At 42.4% G+C, this 21296-nt stretch overlaps 2 protein-coding genes across 2 annotated transcripts; both read right to left on the bottom strand.

The window, feature by feature from the left end:
* Positions 1–1444: 1444 nt before the first annotated feature.
* Positions 1445–5525, bottom strand: LOC139533691 (gastrula zinc finger protein XlCGF57.1-like). Its single transcript, XM_071331978.1, has 2 exons — positions 5272–5525; positions 1445–3939 (listed from the first exon to the last, which is right to left on the bottom strand). Exons 1-2 carry the CDS (start codon positions 5435–5437, stop codon positions 2393–2395), a joined length of 1713 nt encoding a protein of 570 aa, XP_071188079.1. The 5' UTR covers positions 5438–5525; the 3' UTR covers positions 1445–2392.
* Positions 5526–8560: 3035 nt separating this feature from the next.
* LOC139533694 (oocyte zinc finger protein XlCOF6-like) lies at positions 8561–20749 on the bottom strand. Its single transcript, XM_071331983.1, has 2 exons — positions 20405–20749; positions 8561–10309 (listed from the first exon to the last, which is right to left on the bottom strand). Exons 1-2 carry the CDS (start codon positions 20568–20570, stop codon positions 9141–9143), a joined length of 1335 nt encoding a protein of 444 aa, XP_071188084.1. The 5' UTR covers positions 20571–20749; the 3' UTR covers positions 8561–9140.
* Between the last annotated feature and the right edge of the window lie 547 nt (positions 20750–21296).

Here is a 21296-nt window from a genome sequence, read left to right as displayed (position 1 = left end):
TTGAGACATCTGTGGCATTGTGTTGTGTGACAAGAATGCAAAATTTAGAGTGGCCGTTTATTGTCCCCAGCACAAAGTGCACCTGTGTAATAATGATGCTGTTTAATTAGCTTCTTGATATGCCACACCTGTCAGACGGATGGATTATCTTGGCAAAGGAGAAATGCTCACTAACAGGGACTATGATTACTACAAGTTTAGATAGCTGGCCGCTAGACTAATTTACCAGTCTAACAAATGTTACCTGTCATGGGCTAATTGAGTGACTATCAGTGACAGAGATAACAGAAAAACTGCTGATGCACAACCAAACTATAAAATTGCATCTTGTGTTTTGTACTATTCTAACTCGTCACAGTAACTTGAGACCCTGACAATTAAAACATATATATTATAGAGGGTCAATCCCTGAGCTAGACTATCTAGCATCTCTTTGCTCCGTGGTGCACCTTGGGAGAATTGGGGGGGGGGGGGGGGGGTACTCTTGATCCAGTCAGTGTTCCCCCGTCGCAAAATACCGCTGACACATCTTTTCTATCAATAATTATGATAAAACTGAATGAATTAAGTTCAGTAATTAATGTAACAACGGTAAATGAAATAACACTGGTAAATGTAATACATTTTCTATTTGTAACAACTTAACGTTTTTATGTGATAAACCTGGTTAATGCAAAAACTTGCCAGTAAACGTAATAACTTTTTCCAATAAATGTAATAAGTTTACATTCACCAGTGAATAACACATTTTTTAATGAATAATGTAATAACATAACAAAATCAATGCTTTATGTAGTACTGCCCTGAATTTAATGCACATACCACCACCCACTGCCAATCACAAACTCACTGATACACACACACACACACACACACACACACACACACACACACACACACACACACACACACACACACACACACACACACACAGAGTTAACACTTTACTTGATTATTAACCAATCTTATTATGTTTTCCAGTGGTTTTTATGTTGTCAGGTGGTTATTATGTTATCAGGTGGTTATTATGTTATCTGGTGGTTATTATGTTATCAGGTGGTTATTATGTTATCTGGTGGTTATGTTATCAGGTGGTTATTATGTTATCTGGTTATTATGTTATCAGGTGGTGGTTATTATGTTATCAGGTGGTTATTATGTTAACAGGTGGTTATTCTGTTATCTGGTGGTTATTATGTTATCAGGTGGTTATTATGTTATCAGGTCAGAAGCAACTTTTTTAATGAATAACAAAACTTCCCTGTAAACAATAATGAGTCTTTAGGACCTCCCGGGACGTCACAAAATGGTCGCCTAAAGTAGTCAGGATGTTCTGTCATGGTCCCCTAGAGGTTTTTTGTCTAGTTCCTGGAGACGTCACCTGATGTACAGAAAGAAACCCCCCCCCCCCATTACCAGGGCACCGCACCCTAGTTGTATTACACATCACTCCTTGTTACTGTTGCCAAAACCATCAAGGCCCTGACTGGGTGAACCACTGATCCAGTCACAGCTCTTTGTCTTTTGGCAATGCTAGGGACAGCCACCCCCACACACAAACAGTGGTTTTAACAGTGTTTTACACCCACATATTTGAGAATGTTCTCTTGGCCGGTTTCCACCCGGTTACGTACCCCTGAACCTTAGAGGCTGCTGCCCTATATACATAGACTTGAATTCACTGGCCACTTTCATAATGGAACACTAGTCACTTTAATAATGTTTTCATATTTTTGCTTTACTCATCTCATATGTATATAATGTACTCTATTCTACTGTATTTTAGTCCATGCCACATTGATCATCTTAATATTTATATATTCCTAAATTCCATTCTTTTACTTTTAAGTTTGTGTGTATTACTGTGAATCGTTAGATATTACTGCACTGTTGGAGCTAGAAACACAAGCATTTCTCTACACCCGCAATAACTTCTGCTAAACACGTGTATGTGACCAATACAACTGTATTTTATTTGGAACCATGTATTCTGTTAAGGTTAGTGATACACTGTTTAGCAAAAATGGTGGAAAAAAAAAAGGTACTCAATGTCAATATGATTACATTTGACATAATCACTTAGTAGACTTTTCAATATGACCCAACCTGGGATTTGATCTGACAACCTCTGGATTTGGGATATGCTGATCTTCCTGCTGGGCCACAAAATCTGTAGAATTTCAGAAGTCCCCTACACATTCATTACCTATAATACATCTCTGCACTTAACAAAATAGTACCATCTGCACTGCTAATTTAGTCATCAGTTAATCTATCCTCTCATTGACTCAATTTACTTATTCCAGCTATTTGTGTCTATGTGTACTCAGAATATTGTACACATCCTGATCTTGTGACTAAATATATCTTTGTCCTAATTTTCCTTCGTCTTTCAGTTTTCCTCCTGTTTGCCACCTTTGTGGATGTTTTTCACATGCGTCAGTAAATTAGACTTTTGAGTGAAGCTTTTCCCACAGTCATCACAGCTAAATGGTTTCTCTTCTGTGTGAGTCAGTTGATGCTTCTTTAGGGACCCCTTGTGACAGAAGCTTTTCCCACAGTCATCACAGCTAAATGGTTTCTCTTCTGTGTGAGTCAGTTGATGGTTTCTTAGGTTCCCCTTCTGATAGAAGCTTTTCCCACAGTCATCACAGCTAAATAGTTTCTCTCCTGTGTGAGTCAGTTGATGGTTTCTTAGGCTCCCCTTCTGATTGAAGCTTTTCCCACAGTCATCACAGCTAAATGGTTTCTCTCCTGTGTGAGTCAGTGTATGCTTCTTTAGGGACCACTTGTGACAGAAGCTTTTCTCACAGTCATCACAGCTAAATGGTTTCTCTCCTGTGTGAGTTAGTGTATGCTTCTTTAGGGACCCCTTGTGACTGAAGCTTTTCCCACAAGCATCACAGCTAAATGGCTTCTCTCCTTTGTGAGTCAGTGTATGCTTCTTTAGGGACCACTTGTGACAGAAGCTTTTCCCACAGTCATCACAGCTAAATGGTTTCTCTCCTGTGTGAGTTAGTGTATGGTTCTTTAGGGACCCTTTCTGACTGAAGCTTTTCCCACAAGCATCACAGCTAAATGGTTTCTCTCCTGTGTGAGTCACCATGTGCACTGTTAAGTGTTGCTTGCAATGGAAGCTTTTGCCACAGTCGCCACACTTAAATTGTTTCTCCCCTGTGTGAATCCTCATGTGCTTGGACAGATCTCCTTTGAGTTTGAAGGTCTTGCTACAAACAGGGCAGGTGTAGGGTTTCCCACTGTGACAGAGGCTGACATGGGCCTTCAGTTTACAGGTGGAGTTGTAGCGTTTTCTGCAGAAACGGCATTCACTGAGTCTCTTCTTGGAGAGAGTCACATGCCTCTGCAGGTCAGGTTTCAGAGCAAACATTTCACCACAGTGGTGAGTTTTTCTGGACGTGGTGCTGGGTTTAAAACGGTGTTCACCCATTGATGGGTTTGGATTCAATGATGAGCTGGGATCAAATGATGAGTTGGGATCCATTGGTGGGCTGCTGTTAAGTCCTACCGGGTCACTGCTTACGGCTGAGAGCTGGCTGGAGGCACCGTTGTGATTATCTGGAGGGTCACAGGGAATGTAGAGACCCTTAACGTGGGTCACAGTAACAAAAGGTGTGAGATCCACTTGTTTAGGGTCACTCTCGCTGTTCTCCACAGTCTGGGTTTGGGGAGAAGTGAAGGGCTGAAGTGGGTCCTCCTGATCACATTCACTTTTCACACAGGAAGGAGTGAATTTATTATCAGCCTCCAGCCCTTGAAGCTGCTCTTCTTCCTGACTGGTCCTGAGTTCCTCCTGTTCCTCTTTAATCTGTGGAAGCTCTGGGTTCTCCTGCCCCAGACTGGGGCTCCACTCCTGCGCACAGTGCTGCTGATCAGGGAGAACCTCCTCTTCAGAGACAGCGAGAGAGAGCTGCAGGGAGTCTGGAGGAAAGGAGAGAGGAGCAGAGGTTATCTATAGAGCCTTTAGACAGTCGTCACTAGCTGGCACAGCCACAGCCATAAACTGAACTGAACTCAAGAACCAATTCTCTCGTTGAAAACAGCACGTGACCGGGAACTCTGCCAGAGCACATGAACAGTTAAAGGTCATGAACAGTCAAAATCATGTTTTTCATGAAATTGGAGTATGACCAAAGTATGAAAAATGACTGTTGCTTCTACATTGATAAAGTTTGATCATAAAGTTACTGGTTCCCTCCCCCATGTCAAACACTTGGATATATTATTAAGGGGACAAGGTGACATCACTTAATTTTATTGTGTGCTAACATAATATTCTCTTCTCTTTAAATAAGTACTGCATTGTCACAAACATCGGAGAACTCGTGTTTGCAGAGGGGCGTGGTTTATATAGCTGGTCATGGCTCACATCAACACCATCATCTCAGAAACCCTAGGCCCACTCCAATTTGCATACCGCCCCAACAGAGCCATGGCTTGGGGGTAGAAGCTGTTAAGAAGCCTTTTGGACCTAGACTTGGCGCTCTGGTACCGCTTGCCGTGCGGTAGCAGAGAGAACAGTCTATGACTAGGTTGGCTGGAGTCTGACAATTTTTAGGGCCTTCCTCTGACACCGCCTGGTATAGAGGTCCTGGATGGCAGGAAGCCTGGCCCCGAGCAGTTGCCATACCAGGCAGTAATGCAACCAGTCAGGATGCTCTCGATGGTGCAGCTGTAGAACCTTTTGAGGATCTGAGGACAATTGCAAAATATGTTCAGTCTCCTGAGGTGGAAGAGGCTTTGTCACTTTGTCTTAGTGTGTTTGGACCATGATATCTATGCATACTCACTATAACTCCTGCTACATGTACATATTACCTCAATTACCTCGACTAACCTGTGCCCCCGCACATTGACTCTACCTGTACCCCCTGTTTATAGCCTCTCTACAGTTATTTTACTGCAGCTCTCATTATTATTTTTTTACTGCATTGTTGGTTAAGGGCTTGTAAGTAAGCATTTCACTGTAAGGTTTACACCTGTTGTATTCGGTGCATGTGACAAATAAAATTTGGTGGTCACACCAGATACTGACTGGTTTTCTGATCAACCCCCCTACCTTTTAAGGTATCTGTGACCAAGATGCATATCTGCATTCCCGTTAATGTGAAATCCATAGATTAGGGCATAATCTATTTATTTCAATTGATTGAATTCCTTATATGAACTGTAACTTGGTAACATCTTAGAAATTGTTAAATGTTGGGTTAATATTTTTGTTCAGCGTAGCCATCTGAAGATCTACATACTAACCTATTCTACATAGTTTTATCTCCGGTGTGATCCGCAGCAGTCTCCGTAGCCGATCATTCTCCTCGCGGTACTCCGCTACCGTTTCTTCAACTGCCCCGAAAATCTCCACAGCTGCCGCGGTTAAACGCTCATTTAAAAACACACGAAACGACTGTAGTTTAGACATGTTTCAGTCGACTGAGAATTGGGTATTCAACATGTATGTCTTCGTCGACGAGCACAAACAAACGCTCCCTACCGTTTTATTTCCGTATTGTTTTGTTTTGTTTTTGTCAGCGGGTAAGGAGCCCAGAAACAAATCACAGCGTTCCCATGGTGATGGGGTTTTACTACACGCTACAGACCAATGATACTGGGAATAGATATTGTAGTTCAGGGATTCTTGAAAGACGGGACAAATTCTACCTTCTTCACACAAATATTTTTCTTCATATAAAACATTTAAAATATAAATTTTGATGGACCAAATAACCTCCTAATTCTTTCATTTCTTTCTGAAAATGCAAAATACACAAGGTACAATATCGAAGTTTGGTTGTGCATCAGCAGTTTCTCTCTTGATATGTCAGCCACTGACAGTCACTCAATTATCTTACATCAGCTAACATCTTTTTAGACTGGTGAATTAGTTTAACGGCCAGATATCTAAACTTAGTAATCATGATCCAATTACTGGATGGCGGGCATTTTGGCATGTCTATCTAGATTCATAACTTAAAACAACATTTATTATGTTAACATCCATTAGATCAGTGCATGCTGCTGAAGGGAGGACGGCTCATAATAATGGCTGGAATGGATTCAACGGAATGGCATCAAACACAAAGATGTGTTTTCCATGTGGTTGATACCACTCCACTCACTCCATTCCTGACATTATTAGGAGCCATCCTCCCCTCAGCAGCCTCCACTGCCTTAGATCTAGTACACCAAATACATCAATAGTTTAAGCATTTGTTCCAGAACAGTGATTCAAATAGATTTTCTCAATACTGACCAAAAAATATATATCTTAAGGGGGTTAGCCAGCGGTGACAGAGTTGACAACAACTACTAAAAACAGACTTATTTGTGCCACAAAAAATAAGTCCATACAAATATTTGTAAAATACAGAAAATTCTTCATTTGAACACCCCCCACCACCTCAAACGATCCCATAGGGGAAAAGGCCGGATGTGGAGGTCCTGGGCTGGCGTGGTCACACGTGGTCTGCGCTTGTGAGGCCGGGTTGGACGTACCGCCAAATTCTCTAATCCGACATTGGAGGCAGCTTACGGTCGAGAAATGAACATTAAATTCTTTGGCAACAGCTCTGGTGGACTCTCCTGCAGTCAGCATGCCGGTTGCACACTCCCTCAAAACTTGAGACATCTGTGGCATTGTGTTGTGTGACAAGAATGCAAAATTTAGAGTGGCCTTTTATTGTCCCCAGCACAAAGTGCACCTGTGTAATAATGATGCTGTTTAATTAGCTTCTTGATATGCCACACCTGTCAGACGGATGGATTATCTTGGCAAAGGAGAAATGCTCACTAACAGGGACTATGATTACTACAAGTTTAGATAGCTGGCCGCTAGACTAATTTACCAGTCTAACAAATGTTACCTGACATGGGCTAATTGAGTGACTATCAGTGACAGAGATAACAGAAAAACTGCTGATGCACAACCAAACTATAAAATTGCATCTTGTGTTTTGTACTATTCTAACTCGTCACAGTAACTTGAGACCCTGACAATTAAAACATATATATTATAGAGGGTCAATCCCTGAGCTAGACTATCTAGCATCTCTTTGCTCCGTGGTGCACCTTGGGAGAATTGGGGGGGGGGGGGTACTCTTGATCCAGTCAGTGTTCCCCCGTCGCAAAATACCGCTGACACATCTTTTCTATCAATAATTATGATAAAACTGAATGAATTAAGTTCAGTAATTAATGTAACAACGGTAAATGAAATAACACTGGTAAATGTAATACATTTTCTATTTGTAACAACTTAACGTTTTTATGTGATAAACCTGGTTAATGCAAAAACTTGCCAGTAAACGTAATAACTTTTTCCAATAAATGTAATAAGTTTACATTCACCAGTGAATAACACATTTTTTAATGAATAATGTAATAACATAACAAAATCAATGCTTTATGTAGTACTGCCCTGAATTTAATGCACATACCACCACCCACTGCCAATCACAAACTCACTGATACACACACACACACACACACACACACACACACACACACACACACACACACACACACACACACACACACACACACACAGAGTTAACACTTTACTTGATTATTAACCAATCTTATTATGTTTTCCAGTGGTTTTTATGTTGTCAGGTGGTTATTATGTTATCAGGTGGTTATTATGTTATCAGGTGGTTATTATGTTATCTGGTGGTTATGTTATCAGGTGGTTATTATGTTATCTGGTTATTATGTTATCAGGTGGTGGTTATTATGTTATCAGGTGGTTATTATGTTAACAGGTGGTTATTCTGTTATCTGGTGGTTATTATGTTATCAGGTGGTTATTATGTTATCAGGTCAGAAGCAACTTTTTTAATGAATAACATAACTTCCCTGTAAACAATAATGAGTCTTTAGGACCTCCCGGGACGTCACAAAATGGTCGCCTAAAGTAGTCAGGATGTTCTGTCATGGTCCCCTAGAGGTTTTTTGTCTAGTTCCTGGAGACGTCACCTGATGTACAGAAAGAAACCCCCCCCCCCCCCATTACCAGGGCACCGCACCCTAGTTGTATTACACATCACTCCTTGTTACTGTTGCCAAAACCATCAAGGCCCTGACTGGGTGAACCACTGATCCAGTCACAGCTCTTTGTCTTTTGGCAATGCTAGGGACAGCCACCCCCACACACAAACAGTGGTTTTAACAGTGTTTTACACCCACATATTTGAGAATGTTCTCTTGGCCGGTTTCCACCCGGTTACGTACCCCTGAACCTTAGAGGCTGCTGCCCTATATACATAGACTTGAATTCACTGGCCACTTTCATAATGGAACACTAGTCACTTTAATAATGTTTTCATATTTTTGCTTTACTCATCTCATATGTATATAATGTACTCTATTCTACTGTATTTTAGTCCATGCCACATTGATCATCTTAATATTTATATATTCCTAAATTCCATTCTTTTACTTTTAAGTTTGTGTGTATTACTGTGAATTGTTAGATATTACTGCACTGTTGGAGCTAGAAACACAAGCATTTCGCTACACCCACAATAACTTCTGCTAAACACGTGTATGTGACCAATACAATTGTATTTTATTTGGAACCATGTATTCTGTTAAGGTTAGTGATACACTGTTTAGCAAAAATGGTGTAAAAAAAAAAAGGTACTCAATGACAATATGATTACATTTGACATGTTCACTTAGTAGACTTTTCAATATGACCCAACCTGGGATTTGAACTGACAACCTCTGGATTTGGGATATGCTGATCTTCCTGCTGGGCCACAAAATCTGTAGAATTTCAGAAGTCCCCTACACATTCATACCTATAATACATCTCTGCACTTAACAAAATAGTGCCATCTGCACTGCTAATTTAGTCATCAGTTAATCTATCCTCTCATTGACTCAATCTACTTATTCCAGCTATTTGTGTCTATGAGAGTGTACTCAGAATATTGTACACATCCTGATCTTGTGACTAAATATATCTTTGTCCTAATTTTCTTTCGTCTTTCAGTTTTCCTCCTGTTTGCCACCTTTGTGGATGTTTTTCACATGCGTCAGTAAATTAGACTTTTGAGTAAAGCTTTTCCCACAGTCATCACAGATAAATGGTTTCTCTCCTGTATGAGTCACCATGTGTATGGTTAAGCGTTCCTTGCATTGAACATTTTCCCACAGTCACGACAGCTAAATGGTTTCTCTCCTGTGTGAGTCAGTGTATGCTTCTTTATGGACCCTTTCTGACTGAAGCTTTTCCCACAGTCATCACAGCTAAATGGTTTCTCTCCTGTGTGAGTCAGTGTATGCTTCTTTAGGGACCTTATCTGACAGAAGCTTTTCTCACAAGCATCACAGCTAAATGGTTTCTCTCCTGTGTGAGTCAGTTTATGGTTTCTTAGGTTCCCCTTCTGATAGAAGCTTTTCCCACAGTCATCACAGCTAAATGGTTTCTCGTCTGTGTGAGTCAGCGTATGGCTCCTCAGGTTCCACTTATGAATGAAGCTTTTCCCACAGTCGCCACACTTAAAATGTTTCTCCCCTGTGTGAATCCTCATGTGCTTGGACAGATCTCCTTTGAGTTTGAAGGTCTTGCTACAAACAGGGCAGGTGTAGGGTTTCCCACTGTGACAGAGGCTGACATGGGCCTTCAGTTTACAGGTGGAATTGTAGCGTTTTCTGCAGAAGCGGCATTCACTGGGCCTCTTCTTGGAGAGAGTCACATGCCTCTGCAGGTCAGCTTTCAGAGCAAACATTTCACCACAGTCACGGCAGTGGTGAGTTTTTCTAGACGTGGTGCTGGGTTTGGAATAGTGTTCACCTATTGATGGGTTTGGATTCAATGATGAGCTGGGATCAAATGATGAGCTGGGATCCATTGGTGGGCTGCTGTCAAGTCCTACTGGGTCACTGCTTACGGCTGAGCTGTGGCTGGAGGCATTGTTCTGATTATCTGGAGGGTCACAGTGAATGTAGAGACCCTTAAGGTGGGTCACAGTAACAAAAGGTGTGAGATCCACTTGTTTAGGGTCACTCTCTCTGTTCTCCACAGTCTGGGTTTGGGGAGAAGTGAAGGGCTGAAGTGGGTCCTCCTGATCACATTCACTTTTCACACAGGAAGGAGTGAATTTGATATCAGCCTCCAGACCTTGAAGCTGCTCTTCTTCCTGACTGGTCCAGAGTTCCTCCTGTTCCTCTTTAATCTGTGGAAGCTCTGGGTTCTCCTGCCCCAGACTGGGGCTCCACTCCTGCTCACAGTGCTGCTGCTCAGGGGGAACCTCCTCTTCAGAGACAGAGAGAGAGAGCTGCAGGGAGTCTGTAGGAAAGGAGAGAGGAGCAGAGGTTATCCATAGAGCCTTTAGACAGTCGTCACTAGCTGGCACAGCCACAGCCATAAACCCCGACTATTTCTAAATTGCATCTTCTTAAAGCAGAACTGAACTCAAGAACCAATTTCTCTCGTTGAAAACAGCATGTGACTTTGATATAAGTCAGAAACATTTCTTCCTGTGCCAAAATGTTTCCCATGTGTGTTCAATGAACCATAAACAACTAATGAACATGCACCTGTGGAACGGTCATTAAGACACTAGCAGCTTACAGACGGTAGGCAATTAAGGTCACAGTAATGAAAACTTAGGACACAAAAGAGGCATTTCTCCTGACTCTGAAAAACACCAAAAGAAAGATGCCCAGGGTCCCTGCTCATATTTGTGAACGTGCTGCAAGGAGGCATGAGGACTGCAGATGTGGCCCGGGCAATAAATTGCAATGTCCGTACTGTGAGACGCATAAGACAGCGCTACAGGGAGACAGGACAGACAGCTGATCATCCTCGCAGTGGCAGACCACGTGTAACAACACCTGCACAGGATCGGTACATCCGAACATCACACCTGCGGGACAGGATAGCAACAACTGCCCGAGTTACACCAGGAACGCACAATCCCTCCAACAGTGCTCAAACTGTCCGCAATAAGCTGAGAGAGGCTGGACTGAGGGCTTGTAGGCCTGTTGTAAGTCAGGTCCTCACCAGACATCACCGACAACAATGTCAAACTATGGGCACAAACCCACCTTCGCTGGACCAGACAGGACTGGCAAAAAGTGCTCTTCACTTACGAGTCATGGTTTTGTCTCACCAGGGGTGATGGTTGGATTCGGGTTTATCGTCAAAGGAATGAGCGTTACACCGAGGCCTGTACCCTGGAGGGGGATCGATTTGGAGGTGGAGGGTCCGTCATGGTCTGGGGCCGTGTGTCACAGCATCATCGGACTGAGCTTGTTGTCATTGCAGGCAATCGCAACGCTGTGCGTTACAGGGAAGCCATCCTCCTCCCTCATGTGGTACCCTTCCTGCAGGCTCATCCTGACATGACCCTCCAGCATGACAATGCCACCAGCCATACTGCTCGTCCTGTGAGTGATTTCCTGCAAGACAGGAATGTCAGTGTTCTGCCATGGCCAGCGAAGAGCCCGGATCTCAATCCCATTGAGCACGTCTGGGACTTGTTGGATCAGAGGGTGAGGGCCATTCCCCCCAGAAATGTCTGGGAACTTGCAGGTGCCTTGGTGGAAGAGTGGGGTAACATCTCACAGCAAGAACTGGCAAATCTGGTGCAGTCCATGAGGAAGATATGCACTGCAGTACTTAATGCAGCTGGTGGCTACACCACATACTGACTGTTACTTTTGATTTTCGTTCAAATATTTTTTATTGAGCACACACAAGAATGGTGTATAGGTATAAGACAGGTATACAATTCTTATGTAAACATAAAAGAGCAGACAGAAACAAAAAGACCCAGAGTTCTGGGTACAAAACAAATATTACAAAACAAGACATACAGAATAAGGACAGGTAGAAAGAAAGAGGGTAGGTGTCACCCCCCACTTATTCCCCCCCTTTATCCCTCCCCCTTATTCCCCTCCCGACTGCTCGGGTGGCGGTGCCAGCACATGCTGCTCAAAGGTGGATTAAAATATTACAATTGAGAGTGCGTTAAAAAGTACAAATTCACAGCGCCGAATGGTCCAAGTAAGAGAGGAAAGGCTGCCAGATTTGATCAAATGTTGATAATTTATTGTTCAGAATATATCTAATTCTTTCTAAGTGTACAGTGTTTGCCAATTCGCTGAGCCATAATTTGGTAGTGGGCGCTTCCCTCTTTTTCCAAAACAACAAGATTAGTTTTTTTGCCGAAATGAGACTGTAAGAGATGAGTTGTTTTTGAGGGTTGGTTAATCCGTTTAGGGAATCAGACACTCCCAGGATTATCAGAAGCGGGTCTGGGTCAATTGAAGTCTCCAGAACTTCAGAGAGGATCCTAAAAATTCCACACCAGTAACCATACAAGCTAGAGCATAGGGCAAAGCAGTGGAGTAGTGTACCCTGTGCAGCCTGACATTTATCACACATAGGGGATGTATCAGGAAATATCCTATGCAGTTTGGTTTTGGAATAGTGTAATCTGTGTAATACCTTGAATTGTATGAGACGATGTCTGGAGTTAATGGAGCAGGTGTGGATATACTCCAAGCTATCTTCCCAGTCTGCCACTGAAATGTCAGTCCCTAGTTCTTCCTCCCATTTTGCCTTAATGGCATCTGTAGAAGGTGTGCTAACAGATTGAAAAGCATCATATAAACGAGATATCAGTTTGTCTGAGGTGGGGGATGTCTTTATGCATCCGTCAAACATGGAAGGCTTAGCGTTCCCAAATGTTGGGAGGTGTTTTCTAACATAGTCTCTGATTTGTAGGTATCTGAAAAAGTTACTTCTAGGAAGATTATAAGTTTCCCTCAGCAACTCAAAGGAAGCAAAGGTCCCTTCTATATATAAATCCCCTATGGTACTTATCCCCAACTGTCCCCATTGCTCAAAGGTGTTATCAAGGTTAGAGGGGGCAAAGGAGGGGTTCCTGGCAACAGGGAGCATGAATGACAATGGTCTAAGCTCAAAGTGGGTTTTAATTTGCTTCCATATTCGGACTGTGCTATGTATAATAGGATTGTTACGATAAAGTGACCTCTCCAGATTGACAGGCGACAAAATCACAGCACCAATAGAGAAGGGGTGACACTCCTCCCGCTCCATACTAAGCCAGCTGGGTGAGGGACGTGCGTCATCCAGCAAAAACGTAACAGCGCGGAGGTTAGCGGCCCAGTAATAAAATATAAAATTTGGGAGAGACAATCCTCCTTCCATTTTGGATTTGCAGAGGTGTTTTTTACCTATCCTGTGTGTTTTATAATCCCAGATGAATGGATTGATAATTGAGTCCAGTTGTTTATGAAAGGATTTAGGTATGAATACTGGGATGTTCTGGTATAGGTAGAGCAGTTGTGGGAGGAAGACCATTTTAATGGCATTAATTCTTCCGAGCAGAGAGATTGGGAGAGTTCTCCAAAATTGTATGTTTGTCTTGAGTTTTTGCATCAGAGAGGGGAAATTCTCTTTAAATAGTAAGGAGTATTGTTTGGTAACTACAATTCCTAGATAGGTACATTTTTCTGAAGATAACTTAACTGGAAGATGTTCTAGCCAGGAGGTGTTTTGTAACCGTATGGGCATTAATTCACTCTTGTTCCAATTTATTCTGTATCCCGAGAAGGTACCAAACAAATTAATCACATCAAGAATAGCTGGAATACTAGCTTGGGGTTCTGTTACATAGAGGAGAATGTCATCTGCGTATAGGGAAATCTTATTTAGAGTATCTTTAGTATTATAGCCGTGTATTGCTGCATCAGATCTAATCGCCTGAGCGAGAGGTTCAATGATTAGGGCGAAGAGCATAGGCGACAGCGCACAACCCTGCCTTGTCCCTCTGTAAAGGTTAAATCGGGGCGACAATGATTGGTTAGTGAGTATTCTCGCACAGGGGTTCCTATATAAAAGCTGGATCCAATTTATGAACCCATCTCCAATATTACATTTCTGTAGGACTTTGAATAGATAGGACCACTCAACTTGGTCAAAAGCCTTCTCGGCGTCAAGAGATATAACGGCAAGGTCCACGTTTGGTAACCTCTGAGAATACATAATGTTGAAGAGGCGCCTGAGATTGAAGAATGAGTTTCTGTTCGGGATAAAGCCGGTCTGGTCCGAATGGACCAATTTGCCAATTAAAGTGCTAAGCCTGTTAGCCAGGGTTTTTGCTAAAATCTTTTGGTCTGTATTAAGGAGGGATATTGGTCTGTATGACCCTACCTCTTCCGGATCTTTACCCTTCTTATGTATAACTGTAATGAATGCTTCATCCAAAGTAGATGGGAGAGCTCCATCCTCCTTGGCCTGAACCAACATTTTGTGCAGGTAGGGAGAGAGCATGTTGCTGAATGTTTTATAGAATTCACCAGGGTATCCATCTGGGCCCGGGGTCTTGCCACTCTTTAGAGATTTAATTGTTTCTCGAATTTCTTCAAGAGATATTTCCTTATTCAGGAAGTTAGAATCTTCCTGGTTCAGGGCAGGAAGATTACAGTCCTCCAAAAAGTTTTGCATAATTAAGGGGTTAGGATCTGCTTTAGATGTACAGTGAGGGAAAAAAGTATTTGATCCCCTGCTGATTTTGTACGTTTGCCCACTGACAAAGATATTATCAGTCTATAATTTTAATGGTAGGTTTATTTGAACAGTGAGAGACAGAATAACAACAAAAATATCCAGAAAAATGCATGTCAAAAATGTTATAAATTGATTTGCATTTTAATGAGGGAAATAAGTATTTGACCCCTTCTCAATCAAAAAGATTTCTGGCTCCCAGGTGTCTTTCATACAGGTAACGAACGGAGATTAGGAGCACACTCTTAAAGGGAGTGCTCCTAATCTCAGTTTCTTACCTGTATAAAAGATACCTGTCCACAGAAGCAATCAATCAATCAGATTCCAAACTCTCCACCATGGCCAAGACCAAAGAGCTCTCCAAGGATGTCAGGGACAAGATTGTAGACCTACACAAGGCTGGAATGGGCTACAAGACCATCGCCAAGCAGCTTGGTGAGAAGGTGACAACAGTTTCTGTGATTATTCGCAAATGGAAGAAACACAAAAGACCTGTCAATTTCCCTCAGCCTGGGGCTCCATGCAAGATCTCACCTCGTGAAGTTGCAATGATCATGAGAACGGTGAGGAATCAGCCCAGAACTACACAGGAGGATCTTGTCAATGATCTCAAGGCAGCTGGGACCATAGTCATCAAGAAAACAATTGGTAACACACTATGCCGTGAAGGACTGAAATCCTGCAGCGCCCGCAAGGTCCCCCTGCTCAAGAAAGCACATATACATGCCCGTCTGAAGTTTGCCAATGAACATCTGAATGATTCAGAGGACAACTGGGTGAACGTGTTGTGGTCAGATGAGACCAAAATGGAGTTCTTTGGCATCAACCCAACTTGCCGTGTTTGGAGGAGGAGGAATGCTGCCTATGACCCCAAGAAACCATCCCCACCGTCAAACATGGAGGTGGAAACATTATGCTTTGGGGGTGTTTTTCTGCTAAAGGGACAGGACAACTTCACCGCATCAAAGGGACGATGAACGGGGCCATGTACCGTCAAATCTTGGGTGAAAACCTCCTTCCCTCAGCCAGGGTATTGAAAATGGGTCGTGGATGGGTATTCCAGCATGACAATGACCCAAAACACACGGCCAAGGCAACAAAGGAGTGGCTCAAGAAGAAGCACATTAAGGTCCTGGAGTGGCCTAGCCAGTATCCAGACCTTAATCCCATAGAAAATCTGTGGAGGGAGCTGAAGGTTCGAGTTGCCAAACGTCAGCCTCAAAACCTTAATGACTTGAAGAAGATCTGCAAAGAGGAGTGGGACAAAATCCCTCCTGAGATGTGTGCAAACCTGGTGGCCAACTACAAGAAACGTCTGACCTCTGTGATTGCCAACAAGGGTCTTGCCACCAAGTACTAAGTCATGTTTTGCAGAGGGGTCAAATACTTATTTCCCTCATTAAAATGCAAATCAATTCATAACATTTTTGACATGCGTTTTTCTGGATTTTTTTGTTGATATTCTGTCTCTCACTGTTCAAATAAACCTACCATTAAAATTATAGACTGATCATTTCTTTGTCAGTGGGCAAACGTACAAAATCAGCAGGGGATCAAATACTTTTTTCCCTCACTGTATATAGAGTCTCATAAAACTGACGGAATCTGTCATTGATGTCTTTGGGGGAAGAGAGTAATTCCCCAGATGCAGATTTAACTTTGTGAATCATTCGGTCACTCACATTTTTTCGAAGTTGTCTGGCGAGTAATTTGTGTGGTTTGTCACCAAACTCAAAATATTTTTGCTTGGCGTAGAGAAAAGATTTAGCAATTTTAGCTGAGAGAATCTGATTATATTCAAATTTTAAAGAGGTAATTTTTTTGATGTTTCTCCATAGATGGATGTCTAGCATTCTCCCTATCCAGTAAGTGAATTTGTCCCTCCAGTTCTACCAATTTTCCCCTGTTTTGCCTACTCCTGGCAGTCTGATAGGAGATGATACAGCCTCTCAAATAAGCCTTAAGTGTTTCCCACAATAATGCTGGGGAAGTCTCTGTGTTGTCGTTGGTATCAAAGAAAAATGTAATTTGGTCTTTAAGATGTTCACAGAATGTTGGTTCTGTGAGGAGCTGAGGATTCAACCTCCAGACCCTCTCGTTTGGTACGATGTCACCCAATCTCAGGGAGAAGGTGAGTGGACTGTGGTCCGAGATTATAATATCATGATACCTCACATTACAGGTATAGGGGAGTAGTTTAGCATCAACCAAAAAGTAGTCAATTCGAGTATAAACATTGTGAACATGAGAGTAAAAGGAGTATTCCCTACCCGTAGGGTTAGTGATCCTCCATATATCAAATAAGTTAGAATTCTTTATGTAGGTATTCAAGAATTCACTTGAATAGGAGGTGGGGGTTCGCCGGGTAGAGGATCTGTCCAAATATTGGTCTAGCACACAGTTAAGGTCCCCTCCAATGACCAGGTTAGTATGGGAGATATCTGGGATCAGGGCAAGGACTCTTTTGAAAAAAGAGGGGTTATCAATGTTTGGCCCATAGATATTTAGTAGAGTTACAGAAGTAGAGTGGATCTCTCCTATTACGATCACATAACGACCCTCTTTATCCACAATAGTGGTTTTATGTAGAAAGGGAATTCCTTTCCGTACCAGAATCGCTGTGCCTCTCGTTTTGGCAGAGAAGTTAGAGTGATACACTTGCCCCACCCACCTACATTTAAGTCTGCTATGAGAATTATTTTTCAGATGGGTTTCTTGCAAAAATATAATATCAGACGAGAGTGCTTTCAAGTGGGCTAGGACCTTGCCTCTCTTAATTGGTTCGTTTAAACCCTTGACATTCCAGGAAGTGAATGTGAGCCCCGCCCCCCTCTCATTTGTAGTTCCTATGGTTGCCTGCATAACATGTAACTCAATAAAAAGGTAAGAAAGCGCACCAAACCATCACGATCAGCATATGTAGCAGCTACACCCGAGCAGTATCCAACCAGCCCCTCCCCCCTGCAAGCACCTTTACTTCCCACCCTGTTCCCCTACTTTCCCCACTATTTACCCCCCCGATCAACCCACCTTTAACAGGAATACACAAATAGGAGAGAAAAAAATTGAAAAAGAAAAATAATAAACACATTGTCTGGCCGATGCCAAAAAAGCACGGCGCGACCTCGAACAAGAGGTAAAACCTCGAACAAGAGGTAAAATATATATACACACACATACACATATATACACATATATATATACACATACATACGTACATACACATACACACACAAAAAATACATATAAAAGTATATATATTTAAAAAAAATATATACATATACACACACACCCATACATATATACATATGCACATATACACATATACACATACATACACATACATACACAAACATTCATGCCCCAGAATAATAATCTACACTAATTTAAAATATACATAATAGTAAAATGCAAGAGAAAATTATTATAAAGTACAAATAATAATAATAATAATTATATGTACGCACACCTACACAGACACTACAGAGGGCTGGTGGGGATCTAATCGGGAGAGCGGCCCTCGGCTAAAACAAAGGCAGAACGGCACAAAACATCAACTTGCTATCCAGGTGTCTGTGTCTGCCCCATCCCAACCATCACCCCCAGTCCCCTGAAAGCAATAAATAAATGGTATTGTAATAACAATAAATGTAAGAATTGAAAAATAAATAACGAAACAAAAAAAATATAAGTATATTCATCCGAAAGTTTCAATGATCAAACCTGGAAGGCATCCTAAATAGGCATCGCTCTGAACACAGCCAGAATGAAAGTGACTTTAACTGAGAGCTCTGACCGCCCTCCACAGCATCTTACATGTTCGGTAGCCCTTGTTGAGACCGTTCAATACGGTTTCACCCGTTATGGTATAGTATGGATTCGATTCTATGAGCAGACCCTAACACACAATGACAAGGCACTCTAACCTGTACGGGGGATTGGCGTATGTTCCCGGATAAACTTCTCTGCGTCCAAAACCGAGGAGAGCCAAATCTTCTCACCGGAAGGCGGGGGAATTCTTAGTCTTGCAGGGAAGAGCAAGGCTGGGCGAAGATGGAGTTTGTAGAGTTTGGTCATGACATCTCTGTAGTCGCCGCGGTGCTTTGCCACATCGGGCGCATAATCATCATAGACACGGAAGGGGTGCCCTTTATGTAACAGGTTTCCCCTCATTCGGGCCTCGCGCAGGATAAGATCCTTGGTCTTGAAACTGTGACAACAGATGATTACTGGACGAGGACGTTGGCCCGGTCCAGGCACTGGGACAAGGGCGCGATGTGCACGGTCCAGCTGGGGGTCCGAAGCCAAAACATCCGATCCCATTGCATCCTTCAATAGCTTGGCGAAGAAGTCGGGGGGCGAGAGCCCGCCTCAACCCCCTCTGCCAGACCAACAACGCGAAGGTTATTACGTCTGGAACGGCCCTCCAGGTCGACCACTTTCACAGAAAGCCTCTGCACCCTATCCTGCAGTGACGAGCATAGCTTCTCTAACTCGTCGATCCTACCAGCGTTGAATTCAGAAGCTTTCTCAAGGTCCACAATACTCTGGCCCTGCGAAGCGACCGTTCGAATGGTGCTCTCGATTTTGGTGTCCAGTTCAGCAATAGTAGCCTTAAGATCCTCAGCTAAAGCAACACGTAGTTCTCCCAAAGCCCGGGTAAGTTCTGTAAGTGTCACGTTGTTGCCTGTGCCTTCCGCCATGTCTGTCTCGTTGTTTGGTGTGGAGTAGGCCTCCGATGTGGATTTATTGTCCTTTGGTCGCTTATTACTCGGCATTTTTACACAGTAAGTTACAATGTTGTATTAGAAAGAAACGTTTGTTGTAAAAAGTATCATAAAGTAGGTTAAGTTAGATTATTTCGCAAAAAAGTTGCAGGAGCCTCTCACACACCGCCGTTCACTCCAACATGCTAGCTCCGCCCGTTACTTTTGATTTTGACCCCCCCTTCGTTCAGGGACACATTATTCAATTTCTGTTAGTCACATGTCTGTGGAACTTGCTCAGTTTATGCCTCAGTTGTTGAATCTTGTTATGTTCATACAAATATTTACACATGTTAAGTTTGCTGAAAATAAACGCAGTTGACAGCGAAAGGACGTTTATTTTTATGCTGAGTTTATAATGTTAATATATTCAGATGTAAATGTTAGAAAATAATTCAATGTATGTTTTGGGGACAAAGGAGGAGGTGGGGTTATGGTATGGGCAGGCATAAGCTACAGACAACAAACACAATTGCATTTTATCGATGGCAATTTGAATTCACAGAGACACCGTGACGAAATCCTGAGGCCCATTGTCATGCCATTCATCCACTACCATCACCTCCTGTTTCAGCATGACAATGTACAGCCCCATGTTGCATGGATCTGTACACAATTCCTGGAAGCTGAAAATGTCCCAGTTCTTCAAAGGCCTGCATACTCACCAGACATGTCACCCATTGACCATGTTTGGGATGTTCAGGATCAACATGTAGGACAGTTCCAGCCAATATCCAGCAACTTCCCACAGCCACTGAAGAGGAGTGGGACAGCCTTCCACACTCCACAATCAACTGCCTGATCAACTCTATGTGAAGGAGATGTCACACTACATGAGGCAAATGTTGGTCACACCAGATAGTGACTGGGTTTCTGACCCACCTGATCACCATCTGTGACCAACAGATGCATATCTCTATTCCCAGTCATGTGAAATCCATAGATTAGGGCCTAATGATTTTATTTCAATTGACTGATTTCCTTATATGAACTATAACTCACAAAAATCTTTGAAATTGTTGCATGTTGCGTTTATATTTTTTGTTTAGTGTAGCTATCAGAAGATCTACATACGAACCTATTCTACATAGTTTTATCTCCGGTGTGATCCGCAGCAGTCTCCGTAGCCGATCATTCTCCTCGTGGTACTCGGCTACCGTTTCTTCAACTGCCCCGAAAATCTCCACAGCTGCCGCGGTTAAACGCTCATTTAAAAACACACGAAACGACTGTAGTTTAGACATGTTTCAGTCGACTGAGAACTGGGTATTCAGCTAGTATGTATACATCCACGAGGAAAGGATGGTGTACACAAACGAAACAAACCCGCCCTCAGATTTACTTCCCTTTTGTTCTGTTTTTATCAGCGGGTAACGAGCCCAGAAACAAACCACAGCGCCCCCATGGTGATGGGGGTTACTACGCGCTACAGACCAATGATACTGGGAATAGATACTGTAGTTCAGGGATTCTTGAATGACGCGACAAATTATTTTTTTCAGAAATATTTTTCTTAATATTAACCAAAGAATCACATAATTCTTAAATATTTTCTGAAAATGCAACTAACTCCGTCAGACACCATAAAAGGCATTTCATTTTTACATGTATTTTCCAAGAAGGGCTTAGAAGTCTTCATTGTTTCATTCTAACATTAAATTATTCAAATATGTAATACAAATCTCCCAAATGTTTTGTTTTATTTTATAGTGCTTTATCAGGGATGGTTAACTGGTGACCCGGCCTGCAGCTCCCATTTTGAAGGCTCTCCGATCAATTTCCATAAAGAGTAAATACATTTTTTTTAATCAGTTGGGGTCTTCACTTGTTGTTGAGAGTTATAATATCTAACGTAATGTAGTTAAACACACAAGGTGCAATATAAAAATGTGGTTGTGCATCAGCAGTGTCTCTCTTGTTATTGCAGCCACTGACAGTCATTCAATTAGCCCATGTCAGCTAACATTTTT

Source organism: Salvelinus alpinus, chromosome 11, assembly GCF_045679555.1.
Source record: "Salvelinus alpinus chromosome 11, SLU_Salpinus.1, whole genome shotgun sequence".
Classification (NCBI taxonomy): Eukaryota; Metazoa; Chordata; class Actinopteri; order Salmoniformes; family Salmonidae; genus Salvelinus; species Salvelinus alpinus.
This window is presented reverse-complemented; position numbering and strand designations above follow the sequence as displayed.

Excerpts from the sequence above, each read along its gene's own strand:
- LOC139533691 (XM_071331978.1), bottom strand. The coding sequence starts at position 5,437 with ATGTCTAAACTACAGTCGTTTCGTGTGTTTTTAAATGAGCGTTTAACC. Across the intron at positions 3,940-5,271 it reads GATAAAACTATGTAGAATAG|ACTCCCTGCAGCTCTCTCTC; the intron begins GTTAGTATGTAG and ends CCTTTCCTCCAG.
- LOC139533694 (XM_071331983.1), bottom strand. The coding sequence starts at position 20,570 with ATGTCTAAACTACAGTCGTTTCGTGTGTTTTTAAATGAGCGTTTAACC. Across the intron at positions 10,310-20,404 it reads GATAAAACTATGTAGAATAG|ACTCCCTGCAGCTCTCTCTC; the intron begins GTTCGTATGTAG and ends CCTTTCCTACAG.